General features: G+C 26.5%; 1 protein-coding gene across 3 annotated transcripts; it reads right to left on the reverse strand.

The window, feature by feature from the left end:
* Positions 1 to 9,479: 9,479 nt before the first annotated feature.
* On the reverse strand, positions 9,480 to 21,523 carry LOC136980804 (kynurenine formamidase-like). 3 transcript variants are annotated; one of them, XM_067276992.1, is made up of 11 exons: positions 20,941 to 21,050; positions 20,525 to 20,867; positions 19,826 to 19,927; positions 19,706 to 19,755; positions 17,177 to 17,262; positions 16,883 to 16,961; positions 14,570 to 14,670; positions 14,429 to 14,501; positions 12,604 to 12,739; positions 12,406 to 12,510; positions 9,480 to 9,536 (listed from the first exon to the last, which is right to left on the reverse strand). In XM_067276992.1, the coding sequence occupies exons 6-11, from the start codon at positions 16,945 to 16,947 to the stop codon at positions 9,507 to 9,509; spliced, it is 510 nt and encodes a 169-aa protein (XP_067133093.1). In that variant the 5' UTR covers positions 16,948 to 16,961; positions 17,177 to 17,262; positions 19,706 to 19,755; positions 19,826 to 19,927; positions 20,525 to 20,867; positions 20,941 to 21,050; the 3' UTR covers positions 9,480 to 9,506. The 3 variants fall into 3 exon arrangements, 1 of the variants encoding a protein (XP_067133093.1); XR_010881606.1 differs by lacking the exons at positions 9,480 to 9,536; positions 12,406 to 12,510; positions 12,604 to 12,739; positions 14,429 to 14,501 and adding an exon at positions 21,287 to 21,523 and having other exon boundaries at positions 14,572 to 14,670; positions 20,941 to 21,038; XR_010881607.1 differs by lacking the exons at positions 9,480 to 9,536; positions 12,406 to 12,510; positions 12,604 to 12,739; positions 14,429 to 14,501 and having other exon boundaries at positions 14,572 to 14,670.
* Between the last annotated feature and the right edge of the window lie 359 nt (positions 21,524 to 21,882).

The following is a 21,882-nucleotide window of genomic DNA, read 5'->3' on the forward strand; positions in this document are numbered from 1 at the left end:
GGCGGTTATCATTTTAGATTTTATCAAATGCTAAAAATAAATATTAAATTAAATATATCTATGCAGAATATACTGTACATTTAAATGGAAATTATGTTTATTAAAATATTTATCTCGATTTTTGAAGGACGTTTAAGAGTGATGAATCGTTTTATGTATTGATCAATAGTTTCTGTAAGTTTTAAATTTAAAATACTACGAAAATGTTTTAAAAAATAAACACGAATTTTACATTACATTTGCTTTAAATAAATGAATTGCATTAAAGAAAAAATATTTAAATATCGACAATTCAAATCTTTAATTTAAATATTTCATTTAATATAAAACGAATAAAAACAACTCTGTGTATTTTTGTAAATTAGTCGATGTATAAAATGCATACCATGTTTTACACATTTTATTTATTAACGAGACTCCCTGATGATAACCTGTTTTGGAAACCTAACCTAATTGTCATAATGAACAAGTTGTTTTATTAATAATTATATCGATCATTCATAAAATAAGATTTTCTTAAATGAAGTTATAATATTCACAGTAATTTTAATCAATACATACGTAAACGCTCTTATATTCATATTGATGTTCGTATGATCTTCAATTTTGGACGAGAAGAAAAAGAATTAGGTGTTAAACACGTGAAGAAGAAATCCTAGAAGATTTCACTTGGCCAGCCCATTAATCAGGTGCGAAGCTGCAGTCAAATGTACTACAACCTTCGAAAAATAAAGGTGTTTCCTATCAATTCTGATGCCTAAATTTCGAAAATCAGCATGAAAATGTCACATCACGTCACAGTTTTCAGATATTGAAGCCTATATATCAGGTAGCTGTGTATTTACAAATGTAAAATTGTAACACTACTAGTATTAGGAATTAATACTACAGGAATCACTTTCACTGAAATAAAATAAGAAGTGAAAAATGAAACTGATACCCCGTTTTTCTAAATTGAACGTTTTGTTTAAAGCACTTTAAACCCGAACTGAGCTTCGTTGCTAAGTTTAGAAACAGTTTATTGAGATTCCTCAGATAGATGATATTGAAATAAAATAAATCTTTATTTATACTCAACAAATTCAATTCATCTCTAGAATTTAATAAGAATCTATAGCAACTACGACATTGTCACAATGCCGGGCTGCAAGTTTTCGTCACAATGCTCTCAATTTCAGTAGTGTCTTGTTCCTGTACATCGTAATTTCACTGCCAAAAAAGGAATAATGTCGGGCGTCTGTCTAAATCCGTTCAGGATAAAATCTTTGAATTGAAATAACGTGATTTCCAGTCCAAACCAGAAGTTTGTGTATAATTAATTTTTTGCCTGCCCCTAAGCTTTCCATATTTGATTTCGATTATCATCTAACTCGGTTCTCGAGATTAAGAAAGAACAGACAGACAAACGTCAGTGGGAATTTATAGGTCTACAATTTTTCAAAATTTCAGCCCAAAAATAGGACATAACTACAGTAAAGTTTCCTATTTGATACGTCACCTACAATTTGCCAAGCCAGAGTAGGAATCTGTCTTCACTGAAGGTGCATATTTTAGTTTTTCTTTTTATTTTATTTTCATTTATCATCTGTTATAAAACTTAGATACAAATAAATATGAACATAAGTATTTAGCTTGCAAAACAGCAAGTAGTTTGATATTCTGCAGTATCGAAACAAGGTTCGAGTTCCACGTAAAAGAGTGGATACCCATTCTGATGTATTTGGAATGTTCAGAGTAGTGTAAATAAAGAAACAAAAACACATTAGAATGATTTTCACAGGTACAGTATCATTGCTATATCCATATGCTGATCTTTATGTATACCATTATATTTATCTTTTGATCCTTGTATGAGAGGAAAATTTGAAAGTGAATTTTGGAATTAGGAGTATTTTTTCAATGAGAATTACTTGCTTTAATGTCAGAAATATATTTTAAGAAATTTGTTGGGTAGTTCTATCAGTGTTTTAGTGGTTTTATCCACTCGGCCCATTTCGATGGGTCTTTTGAAGGAAAATATAAAGATAAAATTGAAGAAAAATATTTCGTTATGAATTATTGATATCGTAGATAATATCTTTCTAGTATCAAAGGTATGGGTATCATTTTTGTATTGTTTTTAATCTGGCACTTTTCTCCTTATGGGCACTAAGATATCCTTTTTTTTCCTATACCAATCGTAGGTCAAGTGAAGTGCCATGCCCAGAATGGGGCAAACGAGTGCGAAGTATGAAGCCCGACTTACCGGGATATACCGCTCATGAAAAATTCCTGGGGTTTTTCGACCGTCCATATTCAATCCCAGGTCTCTATGGCCGTCATCTTCTTGTACTTACAATATAGAAGGTGACTTGTATTCGAGCATCTGACTGTAAAAAAATAGATTTTCTAAATAAACAAAGAATCTGACATAATTTATCTTCGTGAAAGAATATATTCTACACATAGATGTAAGTAAATATTTTATTAGGGTGCAATTTGAAAACACTGTAGACCTATAAATTCCCACTATTCTTTGTCCGTCTGTCGGTCCATCCATCTATCTCGAGAACGGAGTTAGATAGTTGAAAGAGTAGACCAGATATGGAGACCTTAGGGGCAGGAGACTCCAATTAACTATATATGAATTTCAGATGCGAACCAGAAGTCACGTTATTTCAATTTAAAAATTTCAACCTGAAAGGATAGACGATCGGCACGACTCTATTGTTAAAGGAAAAGTATGATGTACTGTACTTGTACAGGGGAAAGACACTACTAATTTGAAGTAGAGAGCATATATTTTAAATTAAATTAAAAATATGATTAAAAATTGCATTCCGTCACAGTAAATAATTGTTTACTTTATTTTTCTCTTGAACTAAACGTAATTCAAATTCAATTTATCTCTTATTATACACAGTTTTAAATAGGATGATTTTGTTTATAATAATTCTTTAATTTATTAAAAATACAGTAGAGCGTCGATAAGTGGAACCAATTGGGGAATGGGGTCCTTCCAGTTAATGATTTGTTCCAGTTTCCGACTTTGTACGAAAAAATACATTAACCTGTCCGATGGTCAAATTTTTCTCCGTTGCGTATCGCTTCCTGTTGAATTTTCGTCGTTTTGCGTGTCGCTTCGTGTTGAATTTTCGTCGATTTTAAGCCTAACGAAAATTTTTATAATAATCATCGAGGCTATCGTATCGTTAAAAATTATTTCTGCATTTTGTACAAACAAAATAAATATATTAAAGAATATAAAAAAACATGAAAATTATACTTTAGAAGTAAATTTAGTATCAAAAACATTCGATTCAGCACGACACAGTCCGACTGAAAATCGTTCCACTTTCCGGCCATTCCACTTACCGACGTTCCACTTATCGACGCTCTACTGTAAATCATATTTTTGACGTTGTAGTAATTTCTGCGTTTAATATTTTATTTATTAGAGAATTATTTTTGAAATATTATTTATTAAATTTAAAATTTATTACTTTACAAAATTTTCTTTTTTTTTTTGAAATGATAAATTATTAAAAATTATAATTAAATTCTTGCAATTAATTAAAATATGTAAAGTAAAGAATTGAATTTGATAGTAAGTAAATTAAATATAAAGTATAAATTTTATTTTAATGATATTTAAAGTAAATTCATTTATAAAGTTTTAATAAATTTATTTATAAGGCAATTCTAAATTTAACAAAAAATAATACATTGTAATTATTTGCTTTTTTTGGTCCTATTTTTTTTAAATTAATCTTCTTAATAATTACTTTTGAATTTGAGGACTTATCATATAAGTGAACTTTCCTATTGAAAACTGTGGTACGATAAGTCAAATATCAAATAATATAATTTAAATTTTATTTTATATTTCTTCCGTAAAAAATTCATTTAATTTTAAACGATTAAATATTTTACCATTTTTTAAAATATTTATTTCATTCTTAATCACCATTTATCATATTTAATGGCTTGAAATCTAATCGAAAATTTTGTTTATAACGTTAAATATAAATGTAACAAAATTTTAAAACTACTTCATTCAACCTAATATAATTTCTGTTACATTTAAAAAAATTTCAAAACTCGCCATCATCATTTATTAAAGCCAAACCAACCAAATAGAAAATTCTAAAATTAGAGTGAAAGCCATTTATAGATTTAGAGTACATAGACCAATGGATTGAAATGTTACGACGTCATTCGAATGAACCAATGAAATCCTATTAATGAGCGAAAGGAGTATAAAAATATCTTTAACCATAATGACCGTGATTTGTTTTCAGATGAGATAATTAGCAAATTAACCCGGTTTTTCGTTTTTTATTCATAGAGCGGTTTTAAATTTATGAACAATTTAATACAACTGTCTCGACTTTATAGCCATATTGTTAGTAAAATTATTTTAAATTTTATATAATTTAAATTCCCCATTTGTATTATTAAATCTACTAATTCGCACTATATTAAAACTAAAAAGTATTAATTACAATTTAAATTTTGCTATTTATTTATTTATTTTATTTTTTTAAATGTCACTTCTTATCTGTATTTGGTAGGTGATTTATTTTATCTACCGAGAAGACAATAGTCGAAGTTAAAACCGAGATGGAATTTACGTTAATGGGAATGCCTTAATTATTTAAAACCTAATTTGATTTAGACGTTGGAATTTAAATGTACTTTTAATCGTAGATATTACACTCGTTTAAGAGAGATAATAGTAAAAGATTATGTAATTAAATTAAATAATGAAAATTAACTTGTTAGTACGTGCAACTCAATTGGAAGATCTTAATTCTGAAAAGTTGGCATTTAGTTTTTTTTTTTAATAACATTTCCCGAAAGAAATTACAGTGCATGACCTGAATTGTTTTCTGGTGATAAATGGCAAATTTGCCATTGATTTTTTAACGCAAATTCAATGCGAAATATTGAATATTTTGCTGCTTTCTACCGATGACAAATTAGTAAAATTTCTTTTAAATTTGCTATTAAAATTAAAGATTTATATTTCGAGCCAATCTCAATTTGGTAAATGATAAGAAATAACGTTCATATTTTTTAAGAATTGTCAAATTACAATCGTTTTCTTCACTATATTTGTTTTTTTCAGATTAAGTATTACTTCTCTTGCATTCATTCTTAAATCTTAACAAGCTGACAAATTTAGTAGAGGAATATTTATTATTTTTGTGAACTCCACTATCTGAACATTTTAATTAAGTATCTTATCCAATATTTAATTCAATATCCAACTTTTTAAGATGAATTTATATCTCCGTTATTATATTAATTATATCTACTATATCTTCTATCGACACTTGAAATAATATTAAAATTCAGAACAATTTAAATTAATAATCATCATGTAAAGCTAAGTATTTTTTAAAATATAGAAACAAAACTAAAATCACTATTTTTTAGAATGATATACCATCTTATTAATATACATGTTCGAAATATAATCTAAAATATTGAAATAACTTAGCCTTCACGGTAGATCTATATTCCGTGCACACATTAAAAATTGAAACAGCTAGAAAATTGATCCAAGTTTGATGCCATGCACCATAAATGATCAAATTGCCCGGATAATCGGACAAGCTTAATTGATTGACAGTTTTTACTCACCTGTCGATAATAATAATAATAATCAAGTTCCGAAGAGATTGTTCGTTTTATTACTTACTTTGTTCTATAATATAGGCCTATTAAAATTTGTGTTATTAATAACACAATTTTCTAGAAATATTTAACATGTATGTTTTAAAAATATTTTTAAAATTACAAATGTTTGATGGATTAATTGCGTGTTTTTGTCACACGACTTTGCAAAGTGGAGTCTATTGATGAGGATTTTATTGATTAAATAAAATTGTTGTAGGAAATGTAATAAAAAAACTATTATTTTTTTTAATTTAATATACTACAAGTTAGCAGGAAGTAATAATCAGGAAAACGGAAGTTTGTGTAACGACCTATTTTTTTCCTTAGCTATAATTATTAACATAGAATAATCGACAAAGTGTCTGATATGTCGTTATCATTTAAAGATAAATAAAATAAAATACTCGTAAATGTTTCTTTCGTGGAAAATGAAATTTTATGTAGATTTTAATTTATATATTAGATTAAAATCGGCATTATATTATTATTATATGACCTTAATAAATGCCATCATTTGTTAATTTACGTTAATAAATAATTTTAAAATAATAAATGATTTTAATAGTTTACTTGTGTATGCAATGATGAAAACAGTTTGGTCAAAACTACTTAAATATTTATATAAATTTATTTTTAATGTTGGTTTATACTTCATTATATATACATTGTTTTGAACCTCAAATATTGTCTTTGATGTAAACAAAACACACGTATTATATAGTCACGCTCGGTCAGTTTATATTTGATGTGTCGTTGACCCGTCCTCTTTTTAGTTAATAAATACAAAATTTTATAGATTTGTTTACGTTATAATAAAATGCGTTTATTATAATTACATGGGAGAGAAATTTATTATAAATTTTACATACAATAAATATTAAACTAGTGCAGAAAGCGTGCATTATATTCAATAATATCGAAATTCTTCTCTATAGTTACTTTATTCACAGCTGAAGTTTCATCGAAAACTGAAGATTTTAACGTTTTCTTTTCTTCATTTCTCTTATTTTTATGTTTCAATTAAATCTGCTTATATATATATACTGTATTTCATATTTTCACTATCAGAACAATCGTTAAGTTTTATTTAAGCTTATCTTTATGATGCTAAATAGAGAAAATTCCATACAATAAGGAAGCAATTTCATTTTAAAATAGTGATACAATATAACGAGATTCCAAAGAAATAAATACAAACAAAAATGTTATATTTAGCAATCAAGACAATGGCGTGTTACAACTTAATGGGGCCTAGGCAAACTTGAATTAGGTGCAGTATATACAGTGTTGACTTCAGACATTTTTTTCATGGGAAATATTTTCTTATAAAAGATTAACTTGCGGCCACCTGTGGATGGGGGCCCTAGCAATTGTTCTTTATTGCTCATAGGATAACGCGCCATTGAATCAAGAGATTGATTATTATAGTTGCATTAAATATTTCAAACATACCTTCATTTTCTTAGATGTAACTCCATTTTTTTATTGCATATTATAATTCTGCATAAAAAACAATAATTTAAAACCCTTTTCGAAAGATGTACTTGTCAGAATCTATGAACGTTTAAAGGTACACGCACGAATCTGTAGATATCTGTGAAGTTCGTTGAAAAAAGGAAGAGAAATATTTTAAAAAATCTTTAGGAAACTATTATTATTTGATGGAATTATTCTTTTTCTTCAAAAAAGAATTAATACAAACACTATTGCCACAGCGCATTAAAGCTATCAAGCTTGTGGTAAAGAAAAGATGATCAACGAGTGTGTGGGCGAGAACGTGAGAATTGTTCAAAGTTGCGTATCAGAATCGTTGCAAGGACACCAACGAACACGACGATGAGAAAGTGGGGCATACCTCTGCACGGATGAATCGTCGTATCAGGAAAATGGCAGCGACTAACTTTTTGCGACTCCGAGTGAAATTAGAGGTCACTGACTCACACAAAAAGTCTAGCTGTGTCTACACAGACTATTAGGAGACGTTTGCATGATGTCGTTCTCTAAGCCAGAGGTCCTGCTTTATTAATTATTCCATTAAGCCCACATCATTATACTGGGCTACTCTGGCACAGTGTTAAAGACTTGAATAGAGGTACATATTGTTTAGCCACAAATCTCATTTTTGTTTTGGACATAACGATGGCCGGAAAGTGGCGAGGAGGGAACACCACCACGCCAAGAACAAGTCTTCATAAGGGACACCACAGAGGACCAATTTCTGGCATTATAAAGTGGGATGGCATAATGTACTGTAGTCAAGCCCCTCTTATTGACGTCCAGATACATTGATAGCTCAACAATATGATGATTTGATTATGGAGCTGATATTATGACCATTCCTGTAAGTTTCTCCGGCACCATTTTTCAACATGTCAATGGCAGATTACATGCTGCTCCTATTACTGTGAACAGTCTGCGAGGACTCGATGTCTTGCCATAGCTTGCTGCATCTCCAGACTTGTCACTCGTAGAGTACATCTGGGAAGTCATCAGTTGGCAACTGCAAAAAGAGCCGTTACCCTCCAACCTTAATGTTTTACATGCCTAAGTGGATGCAGTATGGCACAACATTCCAATTTATACAATACTGGTTTGTATATATATAGGTATTTAAAATATTTCCAGCTCCTATTGTTTTGTTGTGTATATATATTTTATTATAACGATTAAACTAAATTACAGTTATAAATAATTACTATGATAAACTTTATTAATAATTGGTATTTATTTATGATTGAGAACAGTAATTATAAATAATTACTATAATAAATATCACACGTTGCATAAAAATATAATTATAATAGTGAATTTGTCAAGAGGTGCTTGCACTTGAGTATTAATTATACACACTATTCATAGTATACCAGTAAAGTCATTTCCAAATCTTCATTTAATTATAATTTATTCTAGTGTCAAAATGAATGAAAATACATATCAAAATGCTTGTTATTTTTATACTGTTTAGAAATTAATAGCCGGTAAAATATAAAATAATTGTTATAAGAAAATTTAATATAATAAATTGGATACACAAGAAAATGAAAATTATTAAATATATTACTGGCTACATTTTATTTTTAAATAAGGAAAACATTATTAAATGTAATAAATTTTTCAGTTTATGAATGTATATACATTTTTTCATGAATTAAATAATATAAAAAACATTTTCAAAGTAAAGTCTGTTCTAGTTTTAAATAGGAACTCTGTACAGATCATTTATATATAAAACTTCTATGAATGTTTTGTTTTTATAATTTCTTCAATATTTTTTATTGGCTCTAAATTGTTTTATTATTACAATTAAAAATGTTTAATTAATTAAAATGTTATACTTTGAAAAAATAGCTATAACAAATGATGACAAAAATCATATTTTTGTAAATTATTTTCCAACACACTTAAAATAATTTATATTAATTAAAAAATTATAATACTGAATTTTTAGAAAAAATATAGTCCTGAATGGTAAATGAAATAGTTTTTATTTTATAGAAAAACATTTCATATTCATTCAAAAACTTTATTTTAGCATATCATTTTTAATATTTTGATCTAAAAAAATATAATAAAAGCTAAATTTTCTTTATAATACATATAAGTTCTCTTTAAAATGAAAATTTACAAGCAGAAATTTTCTTAAATTTCTTTTAAACAAATCTAAATTACTACATCACAAATATTAGCAACAATTCTTTAAAATTCAACTATGTAAATTAATATATAACAGCACTGACTTTTTTACAGTTTCATATCTTTTCACTGTTGGATCCTTTTTAATTTTTATTTCTTCAAATACACTATATTTTATTCATTTACAATATATTTAATATCTTCTTATATTATTTAATAAATATTATTTCCATAATTTCCTAAAAATAAAATGCAAATTATAAATTGTTTTATATACTTTATGATCTATTTTATTTCAAATTTTATAAATAATATTTCTATGTTTAAATGTTTAATCAATTAGGCTAAAGTATATAATTATATTTTAATTAATTAATTAATTAATTAATGCTAATTGTTTAATATAATATAAAAATTCATAATAGTAAAATACAATTGTTGGTTTCTAGTCAGAGGATATGTAATCGCTCCATTACAGATTATACAACTAGAAGGTGAGAATGATAATTCTATAATAGTATAGTAGCCTCTCGATTATCCGGAATCTGATTAATCAGAAATTGGATTAACCGGAATGCTAAACATGTCAGTGAATGAATAATAAAGCAATTAAACCGTCGCTTTATGATTCACCGCTTTACAAACTAATGGAAACGGGAAGGAGAGTGATACAATTTACTGTGGTGCCAGTTTGTAAAAAATAATTACATGAGGAAGTTATATACGAAGAATTACATGCGTTGTTCTCATGTTTCTTTAAAAATGTACTTACTCCGTTTACTGGAGACTGGCATCAGATGAATGACATTTAACTTGTTTACCCCGGATGATCGAGAGCCTACTCTATTTTCATTTCTCTGAAATATATTCACGATACGGATGCTGAAGAGTGTGTGCGTGTATTATGTTTACCCTCTTTGAAGCTTAATAACTCCTGTGCCTCTTGTCAAAAATTTCTGAAATTTTGCAGGGAGATTTATGTACTAGGGGCATTGATGCTATTAAATTTTGGTAATTATAGGTCAAGGGAGTAGGGAGATAGAGGGTCATATCTCGAGTGGGGTCGGATTTCATAAAGATTTTATTCGTTATTAGCATCTGCAATTAAAATAATAATAATTATCTCTGCCCTCAAAATTAAGCTTTTTGCCATTTTATAATAATCGTTAATATAAAAAATTTTAAATAAAATCTTATAATAGAAGGCACTACATATAATTTTAACTTTACATATACAAAGTATTCTAGATTTCAATGTTTAAATTTTAATTTCGAATTTTAGATAACATTTGAATTATGTATATTAAAAAAACTAAAATAATTTAATTTTAAATAATCGATTTTGAGAATAATCTTCCTTTTTTTTGCAGATTAAAGCCATATAAATCATATTATTTTGCGAATTTGCATCTGTTCATGCTTACTTGGCATCAAATGTAATTTTTTACTTCATTAGGGGAGTGATGAATGATTATCTCACTCCAGTGAACAATATTGCGGATAATGGCATATACATAAAGATGAGATACTATAGAATGGCTATTAAGTAAAAAATATATATATCTTTATCATGCAGCAAGTGCGAATTATCTACATGTTTTTTCCTTCATAAAGATCTTAATACAGTATATAAATCTACTTATTTCTTTTACGGTTTTATAAGATAATCTACAAATATATATTTTAATGTTCTATTTAAATATTTTAAATTATATTAAATAACTAAATATGCTGAAGACTGAATAATTTTTAAAAATTTAAATCCTAAACAATATTCCTTAAATATATCTTATAAATTAGCTTATATTGATTATAAGATGTCTTCTTTAACGCAATTAATATTATAATTTATTTATTAAAATATTTTTTTTTTATTGTTGATCGAGGGTTTAGTTTTTCGCTGATAATTTAAATTAATTAACAGAAAGTTAACCTAAATAAAATGATTAGTTTGAATGTTTGCTGGCAAGGAGTAAACTATTTAATCAGGTATGCACGTAATGAACTATGATTCATTTTGTGCATACTTGACATGCAATAGGTTGACGTCCCCTATCTACATAAAAATTATGTTAATTTTTATTGATTCAAAATCGGATCTTTGGTAGTGATATGACGATCTTATTATGTTTCTCCAAGCCAGTTTCTACGGGAACTAATAGAAACATCAACTTAAATTATAGCATTTCCTATTATTATTTTAACAGTTTGCCTATTTCAAAGACTGTAATATTTTTTTATTTTACATATTAAGTATATACAGTAATTAGCGTGTAAAAATTCCTTTTTGAAAATGGCATTCGGAAATGACGGTAATGGAAATTTAATCATGTCAACAAGGCGTGAAAATAACGTATAATAGTAATGATAATGTTATATTTATAGAAGAAAATAAAAGAAAAATATTAAAATACGGGCTTATGATAACTAATTAAATAAATGCGTTCGTTTAATTAATAAAAACAAACAGAGTTTTATTAGAATCGATTTAACTTTTCTTGTTCATTTTATAGACTTACAGTAGAATCATTTATGTGATATTTTTGGAGTAAAAACTAAATAATGTTTCCAATTTTATGTGGTACTGTATTTTTTGATTCGAAAACGACGTTTTACTTTTTCAGTAGAAATGTTGATATTTAAACTAATTGAATAGTAAAAAAAACCCTATAACTTATATATATATTTTAAACAACTTTCTTTAGATGCAAATTTATCATTCAAACAGACACACGTGTCCAAAATGTAAGGACGAAAACAAATTGCAAGCAGTGATAGCTAGAGAAAGTTTTGGTGATGAGCTTGCTAGGAAGTTAGTGCTGCATCTCAGCTCAAGGTGAATATTGTTCATATTAACAGATCTCTATGCCTGGGTATTGGTAAGCACTTTTCATCCATTCTCCACCTATGTCTAGCCGGTGTATGTATCTTTTCCACCAAAGACTTACGTTTTGATTTATAAAATTCTACAAGTTGTGTATTACTCTCGAGTAATGCCATATTTGTCTGCATTTATCTACAGTTCTCTCTATTCATGTACAGTACAAATGTCATCTGTTCCTAAGTTTTAGACACCTGTGTACTACGCTACTTATTACAAAATCTTACCTGAGTTAAAATATAATTTGTCTTGGACAAATTTTCGATGATGGAAAAATGATCAAACTTTGGAATGACAATAAATTTAGTAAGCACATTGCGCTTACTCAACTCCTAAAACAATACGAAAAGTTTAATATTAGTTAAATACAGTTGAAAACATATGCATTTAAATTTTATAAAAGTAGATTAATTAGATATAATAACCTCTTCGTATTTTTTTCCTTGTTCCTTAAAACCTGGTAGATCGAATTCTGCTACAGCTACTAAAACTTTGATAGCTGATCCAAGGTTCTTTGCTGCACTTTCTACATGTTCCAGAGGGCTATTTCTTAATAAATCGCTAGAACGATTTTAAAATATTTAAATATTAAGTTTAATATAATTCTACATTAAGAAGAAAACATAATTAAATTTAAAAAATTAAATGATAACTTATAATAACAACTTTAATAAATAATAAGATATTTAATTGCTATGTTATTTTATATAACTGTCTGTAAAATCATACCACTATTCTAATGTAAACAATTTTTTGTGAAAATATATAAAATTAAATATTTAAATTTAAAAAATTCGAAAATATACTTTTTATTTAATATGTTTTAACTATTTATAAGGAAAACACATCTTAAATATCAACCTGGAAACACAACTCTCAATTACTCAAAGGAAAGGTTAACTCTATTGAATTTTATTTTAGAACTGTAAAAGTCTTTAAAAATCACAGAAAAATATCTACTAATTTTTTAAAAATATTATTCATTTATATACTAAAAGATTAAAATATTCATTTGAAAATTAATGTATTTAACAATATTAAAAGTTTAGTAAGTTTAGTATTAAAATGAAAATTTTGATTATTTAGTACCTGAATTATTTCTGTTTCCCATATAAAATATGTTTAAATAATCAAGAAAGTTGTAAAATTAAATTTTAATTATATGTTATTTCAATATATTTCTCATGAAATAGTTAAATTATGATAGTTCAATGATTTACTATTGACAATTTAGAAATATTTATTGATAATTTTATTAGGAAATCTTGGTATTCTTCTATAATAAAATCACAAATCTTTAATTCTTAATTTGTTTATAATTATAATTTAATTTATTATGTAAGAGACTTCTTTCAGGCCCTCAAAAACAAAAGAAAAACACCCAGTACTATAGAAATAAATTAATATACAACCAAATAATACACAAACTCGATAACAGGCAACACTCAATTACTTTTATGATATTGGTCTACTTGTTATGTCGATATGCATGATCTAATATTTAATTAATTTAATTAATTAAGTAGGAAAATACAGTATTAATATTTAATGTTGCTCTTAACAAATAACGGGAACGAAAGTTCTCTCTATTTTACTTTATTATGAAAAATAGTTAGGGTTTTATATTATTTTAAATCTGATCTTTCTGTCAAAAAAAGTAAGAATCATTTAAAAAATTTTGGAAATAAACAGAAATAAATTTGAATATAACAGCATTATGTTAAATTAATTAAATTTATTTTAAAAGTATTTACTGGTAATTTAACTGGAATTTTAACTGGAAATGGATAATTATAGTATTAGAATTCTGTGTAATAAATGAATACATAATAAGTATTTTAGAAATGAATGATTAAAATAGATATTTTTAATATGTACAGAGTGATTCAAAAGTCGATTAACCGATATATTTTAAGCTCATTTTGAGCGCATAAAACTGGTTTGGCTCACTGCATGTTATTATTTATGACAGTTTAAAGTCGGCTACCTGACTTTTAAGTCATTATAAATATATAAATTTATTTGAATTCAGTTTTATATTTAATTTAAAATTTTTCTAAGTAATAAATGACATTTTGACATTCAAAAATGTTAGAATCTACTTTACTGTACAGTACATTACACCGATAATTTTAATTCTTAATATATATTAATTAATTGATTAAAAACCTATTGTTCAGATTATAATAGTGTTCTTATTTAATTATTAAAATTTATAATATAAATCAAGAATAATGAGAAATTTCTTACTCTTTCAATTTTGGTTTTACCGCTACATTCGTTAAAGCTGTAACATCGTATAGTCCAGATACGAGTGCAATCCCTTCAATAGATGAAACATTAATATCATCGATTTTTCTAGCATATTAATTATAAATTAAACTTAATTACCTTTTAGATAATGAGAATATTTTTCTTGAGTCATCCAACTCGATGATATAAACATGGCTGCTAAATGGGCTCCTCCTGAATGCCCCATTAGATAAATTCCTCTAAATAATTTGCAAAAATAATCATTTATTCTATGTAATAGAATATTTAATAAAAGGTTTAAGATAATATTTTATAAATAAATAACACACGAACTAAAAATTCATATGTCCACTTCAACTAAAAACGAAGACAGAAAATATAGAATAGCCCAAAAATCACTTAACTGAATACTTTATTAATTAATTACAAACTGTTGAACTTTGCAAAAAATATGACTTTTTAGGCCATTTTAAATATGTTCTTGTGAATAAAAATCAGTTTTTCAAATTTTTATTGAATTTATATCATCAATAATTCGACTATATTTAATTAATATACGGTTATAATAACTACTGTACTTACTAATTATTTATCTATTTATTATTGAATATTTCTTATGACGGTTCAAAGAAGAAAAAAAGATACAAGTCAACTGCAATTAGAAAGAAAATCTTTACTTAAAATACCACCTTGTTTCCCCGAAAATAGGTTCGGGTCTTATATTAATTTTTGTTCAAAAGACTCATTAGGTCTTATTTTAAGAGGATGTCTCGTCCAAAGACGTTCGTTTGGGTATTTCCAAATACTTAATTATAATTTATATTATCATTTATTTTAAGTATTAATGTCAATAATAATATTTATTTATATTTAATTAACTCATATATTAATATTAATATTTTATAATTTAATACATTCGTCGTGGGTTGCAACGGACGTATCAAATACGACCATCTGGCTGACGATCTTAACTGAGGCTTATTTTATGGGTAGGGCTTATTTTCGGGAAAATACGATATAACATATATTATATAGGACATTAACTTCATTGGTTTGGTCATGTTTCTCGGATGGAAGCAAGATGTATGTCACTTGTGTTGTTGAATAGAAGAATGGACGGATGAAGGCAATCAGGAAAACCCCAATTAACTGGGTCAAATCCTTGCTCTCCAGAACGATATTTTCTGAATTCTACCAAAGTGGACAAATGCATATAACAGGAACCAATGGAAAAACCAATCCATATGAGAATCAATCCATCATGAGGAAGATTAATAGACTCCTCATCCGTCCATTGATGGATCAATCCATCAATGGACGGATGAGGAGGAAGAAAGAAGAAATTAAACAGTTTGATAATATATTCAAAATCATTACTAGCACTGTTATTTTAAAATAACAAAAAATCTACAGTAGATACGTTTCTTAATTTCATAAGACATTTAAATAAATTTATTGTGGCAGCAGTCAATTAAATCTAATACGCGGATTTTAAATAATTGTGTTAAATTATCTTCGAATTTATCTAATTTTCTGTAGATATAAACAAAAATTCACCTTGGTTTATTAAACTTCAGGTGTTTTACTGGAAGATTAATAAACTCTCGAGACAGTGTTGATTTTCATTAGCCTAAGCAATATGTATTAAGTAGAATGTAGATAACAAACGATTACTTTTATTTATTTTTTCACATAAGACTTTTTAAGGAAAATTTCTATCTTGCGTTATTTAATGTTTCTGACAATATTATTTAGCCATTTATTATAGGATAATAGCGATAATTTTTCTGTTCCGCATCCAGAACTTAACGATTTCTTCAAACTTTTATATCACTTTATGTATCGTAAATCATGTCTAATTGCTGGTCGTTTTCAAATGTATTGTAATGCATAAAATTCAACGCAACTAGTAAATTAATGCAATTCTATCGATCAAAATAATTAATTTTTAAATGATTAAATCAATCTGTGTATTGTATTTCTAAATTATTAATGAATTGATATAGCAAAACATACAAATTTTTATCTATGTAATACTGAGATTGGTTTTTATAGAGAAATCCATAAAGAGCAAGCAACCTGGATATGGAGGATCATGAAAAATAGCAACCCGATATAAAAATAAGTGGAGAGAAGAAAATTTGTTACCTCCAAATAAGCAGGAATAGAAGAAGGATAGGTATATTAAATATTATGGTATTTTATATTAATAAATACTCATTTTTGCCATATTGTTCGACACAATATATATACGCCTAGTTATTATTTTGAACGAGAAACTCTAAACACAGATCTAGCGAATCGGTAGATCTATGAATTCTATTCTAAACTGGCGCTTAACGCCATCTCTTGGCCACACCAATATTTATTTTACACTGTTATATAATTTTCTATTTTTATTTATTTATTTAATTTGTCAGATTAGTCAATGTTTTATCTATTGAGGTTTACCTGGAACCTCTTCTCTTCCCATAATAAACAATCCACGTCATTGCTTGTTGGATCTCCTGGAGCATTGTATCTAACGATACTGAATAAATTAAAATTTTATTAATATCAAATTATTACTCTCATATACATGTACATATTTAAATATGAAATGTAAGTATTAATTTCTCCTCTAGAAATTTATACTGCATTATAATTAGGAAAAATGGCAAATTTAAAGTATTTTTTACATTAATTAAAAATATTTGAATGGAAAATTTTCGTTATTTATATGTTAAATTTATTTATTGTCCGTACCTTTTTCAGAAGCGTCGTATCCTACTACAATAGATATCACTCCCGCTTCAAAGAATGGTTTCACAAAAAAGCTTGAAGATTCAATGCTGAAATATTTCATAATTTACTATTAAAGTATTAAAATAATGCTTTAAATTATTAAGTTTTAATGATCTAAATTCTATCAGTTACAAAAATGCTCTTAATTCTATCAGTTACAAAAATGATCAAATGCAACTAAGTTGTGGGATGATCACATGATAGGATCAATCTAGCTTCATAACGGAACCAAACTCATCCCTCATCCATATTGCACGATTTATAGTGAACGAGTTAGGGCCAAAACAAATTTAAATTCAGCCCGGCCATAGAACACACAATACTATTATTTTATTTAAAATACACTAAAATTCCCTTTGAAAGATAAGAGAGATCCCCTAAAACAAAACAATTCAATATTATATACATTTTCATATATAAGTTGCCGTAACTTAAAAATATTGAATGATTTATTAGCTGATTTAAAATTAATAAATTCATTGGTTTAATCATGATATTTAATCAATAAATATTGCAAAATAATTTCTATTTACTGTTTAAAATGTTTGATTTCGTTTGGGTTTGATGAAGTACGCAAGACATAGGCGATCTGCCGAGGGAGGATGCTTTCGGGAGAATTTTCTACCTCTATTTAGGAGTTAGAAACATGAAGAAAACTCGAAAAACTTAATATGACTTGAACTCGCGACCCACCAACTACTAATGTTTAGTGGTTTTATCCACTGGCTCACTGGTGGCACTCTTAAAATGCTTGAAATAGTATTAAACTAATAAACAAAAGAACTTTGTCTTCAGCTTTTCCAATGACCTATATATGATCGCAATTTCTTATCATCCCACTCTTTTCTTTCGTTTATTTTGTCTCCTGTCAATCTCTTTTCCTTCAGATCAGCCTTTCACGATTCTTACATCTTTTTTCCTGTTTCCTTCGACTTCTACCTCAATTATTATCCTACTCACTTAGTTTTTATCCTTCCTCATAATATGGTCATACAACTACTACTCTTCAACCCTGTTTGACATTTCTATAGCCGTTTTTTTATAACAAACATTATTGTATGTGATTTTTATTGAACAATTTTTAAATGTATTTAATGAAAAATATACTAAAAGACGTTATATATTACATAAATAAATATTTAATTATATAAAACTTATTTCAAGAAACGACTTTTTTTTATATTTGACTTTTTAAACTTTTAATTGATTATCTATTGTCTTATTAATTTCGTCACCTACATCCAAAATAGGTCATATTTTTAATTACTGCATTATTATATTATAATAAAAACAGTTTTAAAAATTATATTTTTTAATATTGATTTAAAATAACATCAATTTTATTTTTAACTTTTTTTTTCTATACATTATTACTTTCTTAGCTGTTATATATGACAGCGGGGAAAGTATGGCAATCGGTTAAAAAATGACCCCCTCCTCAAGAATTTTACATTTTTGAACTCAGGGGACCTTGAAATGTCGAGATTAATTTTTGTTTGTTTGTTTGTTTTGTATGTATGGATGTTTGTATTTGTTTGTTTTTAGTTTGTGGGTGGTGGTGGCAAGATTTTGTTCACCCTCTTTGACACTTAATAACTCCTGTGCCTTTTGTCGAAAATCTCTGAAATTTTGTAGTGAAGTTTGTGTATTAGGGAGATTTATACTATTAAATTTTGGTGGTTAAAGGTCAAGAGGGTAGGATGACAGAGGGGATCGTGTGTCACATCTCGAGTGGAGCCGGACTTAATGAAGATTTTACTCGTTATTAGTATTTACATTTTTTAAAAATTTTTATAAAACTTATTTCTATACTCAAAATTAAGTTTTTGCCATTTTAGAATAATTAATAATATAAAAATTATTTTAAATAAAATCTCGTAACAGATGGGGCCACACGCAATTTTTAAAGTTTGGCCTGGAAAGTTACTCAACTTTTTTCTAGAATTTTAAGGATCTTGTCATGTATTTACTTACGTTTAATAAATATTTTCACAACTTTTCGAAATGATAAGTTTAATTTACAAGCTGTATTTCTAATATAGATTTGATCAAGCTCGCTCAAAGCTTTTTGTATTGAATAAAGCCATATTCTGGCTAATAATATATTTTAATTATTTTTATAGTATAAATTACATCCTGACATAGAAATGAAAAATGATAAAAACAATAGAACCAAAATTTCCAAAGAATACATCTAGAAATTTATTTATTTACTTATAATCTAACTAAAAGTATTATATTCATACTGCTGATACTGATGAGCATTATACATACACCACAGTTTTATATTGTATTAAAAATTAAAATTATAAATAATAATTACATTAAACAACTGTTCAGACAGTAAGAAAACTTTAAAATCTAGAAAGTTTTCTGAATTTTTAATAGCTAGTTATAAAATAAATTTAAATAACAATTATACAAGAATTATTGACTTAAATTTACATAAAACTCGTTTATAACTATTAAAAATAATATAAAAATTAGTACTTTCCGTGTATCCATCTGCCTCCATGAATATTATACAATTATAGGAGCATCTAAATAAATTAAATTTTATATAAGAATTAAATTAATCATTTATTTTATTAATTTTAGTAATTTACTAACGTTTAGGAAGGACTTTTTCACCAAAAATATTCAAAACTTTATTTCCTTCAAGTGCGTACTCTATACTCCTGAAAGGAATGGATTTCTTGACGATTTTACTTTCTAGAAGAAATCTATATTTTAATTTTCACTCGAAGCTTAAATATACATTCATTATCATTAACATAAAATCTATATAGCGATTTATTATGGTAATTATTATTTATGTTAGATTTATTTTCTCAATTACTATTAAAATGATCAATATTTAAAATTGAATGTTATGTTTGAATTAACAATTTTCCCATAAATTTATCTTTTTATTCATTTAATTATATTTTATATTTATTTTTCACTAAAACTTTTTTTTTCTTAAAGTTTAAAAGAAATAAATTGTAAACTTTAATCTATTTTCAATGTACACTCGAATATAAAAAATACTTTTAAATATCAATATATTAGAAAATATTTGCATATTTCGTTTATATTCACCTTAAAAAATTGTTTTACTTATACACAAAATGGCCCAAAATCCAGTTAACAGAAATAGAACAGTTACATGTTATTGAAGTTGTTACAAACCGCTTCTAAAATAAAATATATTTCGGTTAGCTGACTCTTGAGCCACCCTGTATTTTGTTATGAATGCTTATAAAACTAATAATCCTGTTCGAAAATCAATTAATTTATAACTGAAATGTATAATATAATTGATATAACCTTTAGAAATAAATTTTATATAATGTTTTTCGCTTTCTTCTGGTGTTTTTCTGGATGGAGAACGACGAGGAGTTTTTGAAACTGGTTCTAATCCTACAGGTGGTACAGGTGCTATAGGTGCTATAGGTGCTATCTGTCCTACAGGAGGTATAGGTCCTATAGGAGGTATAGGTCCTACAGGTCCTATAATAGGTATTCGTGGTATTAAACGTGGAGAAGAAAATATTCGCATCCTGGGAATTGTTCTGACAGGTGGTAATATCCTAAGTAGTGGAGACCTTCCCATTAAACGTGAAAATGCACCTGGACCTAGAGAAACCGTTGGTCTTTCTATCGTACTTAACTAAAAAACGTAGAATAAATTACTTAGATTAACAATAACATTTAAATATAATAAAAATTAAAAATTTACCAACCGGAAGTGGCCCCCTCCTTAAAGTACTAGCCAAAGTTAATAACATACCCAAAGCGCGTAAAAGTGGCATGCTCAATCTTCAATTAAGTAAAATAAAGTCTAAATAACAAAATTTATAAAATATTCCAATTAATTAATTTTGATTTTATCGTTTAATTATTATTAAAGCTCATTATTTTTATATAAAAATGATTTTTTTTTTAAATTTACCAATACAGTTTATAAATTATAACAACATATTGTTGATTTTTCTAAATATTTTTATATTTAGTATATCAATAAATAAATAAAATAAATTATTTTAAATCTTATCAGATAAGTTTAAAATTAAATTATTAAGATCTTACCTATTATTAATTCGGACTTAACACAAGTTAATTATATAAAAGTATTATTAATTGCACGTTCATTAAACAATAGTTTCAACTGCATAACTCGTAACATTAGCAGTGTAAAGTGTAGAACTTTCTTCTCACTTCCTACATTTATTTGTGTCTCACAGTCAACTACCTGATTATATTAGTGGCAGGTCAATTTCAATAGCCTTAAGCGAATTTGTAAAATTAGACAAGAGTTATTCTAAATTTATCGAATTTTATAAATTTAGAATAATACACTTTTTGTAGTAATTCGAGTTCTCATAAAGAGGTTAAAAAATAATATTTAAAACAATAGGGTGAATCATGAATTTCACTATTTACATTTATATATAGATTAAATAAGATAATTATACATGTTTTTTAAAGATGTAAAGTAACTTCAATAAGTATAATAAGAACTTAGATTTAAGTACATATAAAAATATAGTGTTTCCTAAATGCAACGAGCCATAGGAGATTGTGCGGAGAGACATGTAGGCAAAGCATCTGGAGCAAACATACAGTGTAATGTATTGGTTTTATACGATGAATCATTTCGGATCTGCAATACTGTCAAATAGAAA

This window comes from Centruroides vittatus, unplaced genomic scaffold, assembly GCF_030686945.1.
Source record: "Centruroides vittatus isolate TY-2023 unplaced genomic scaffold, ASM3068694v2 contig_726, whole genome shotgun sequence".
Classification (NCBI taxonomy): domain Eukaryota; kingdom Metazoa; phylum Arthropoda; class Arachnida; order Scorpiones; family Buthidae; genus Centruroides; species Centruroides vittatus.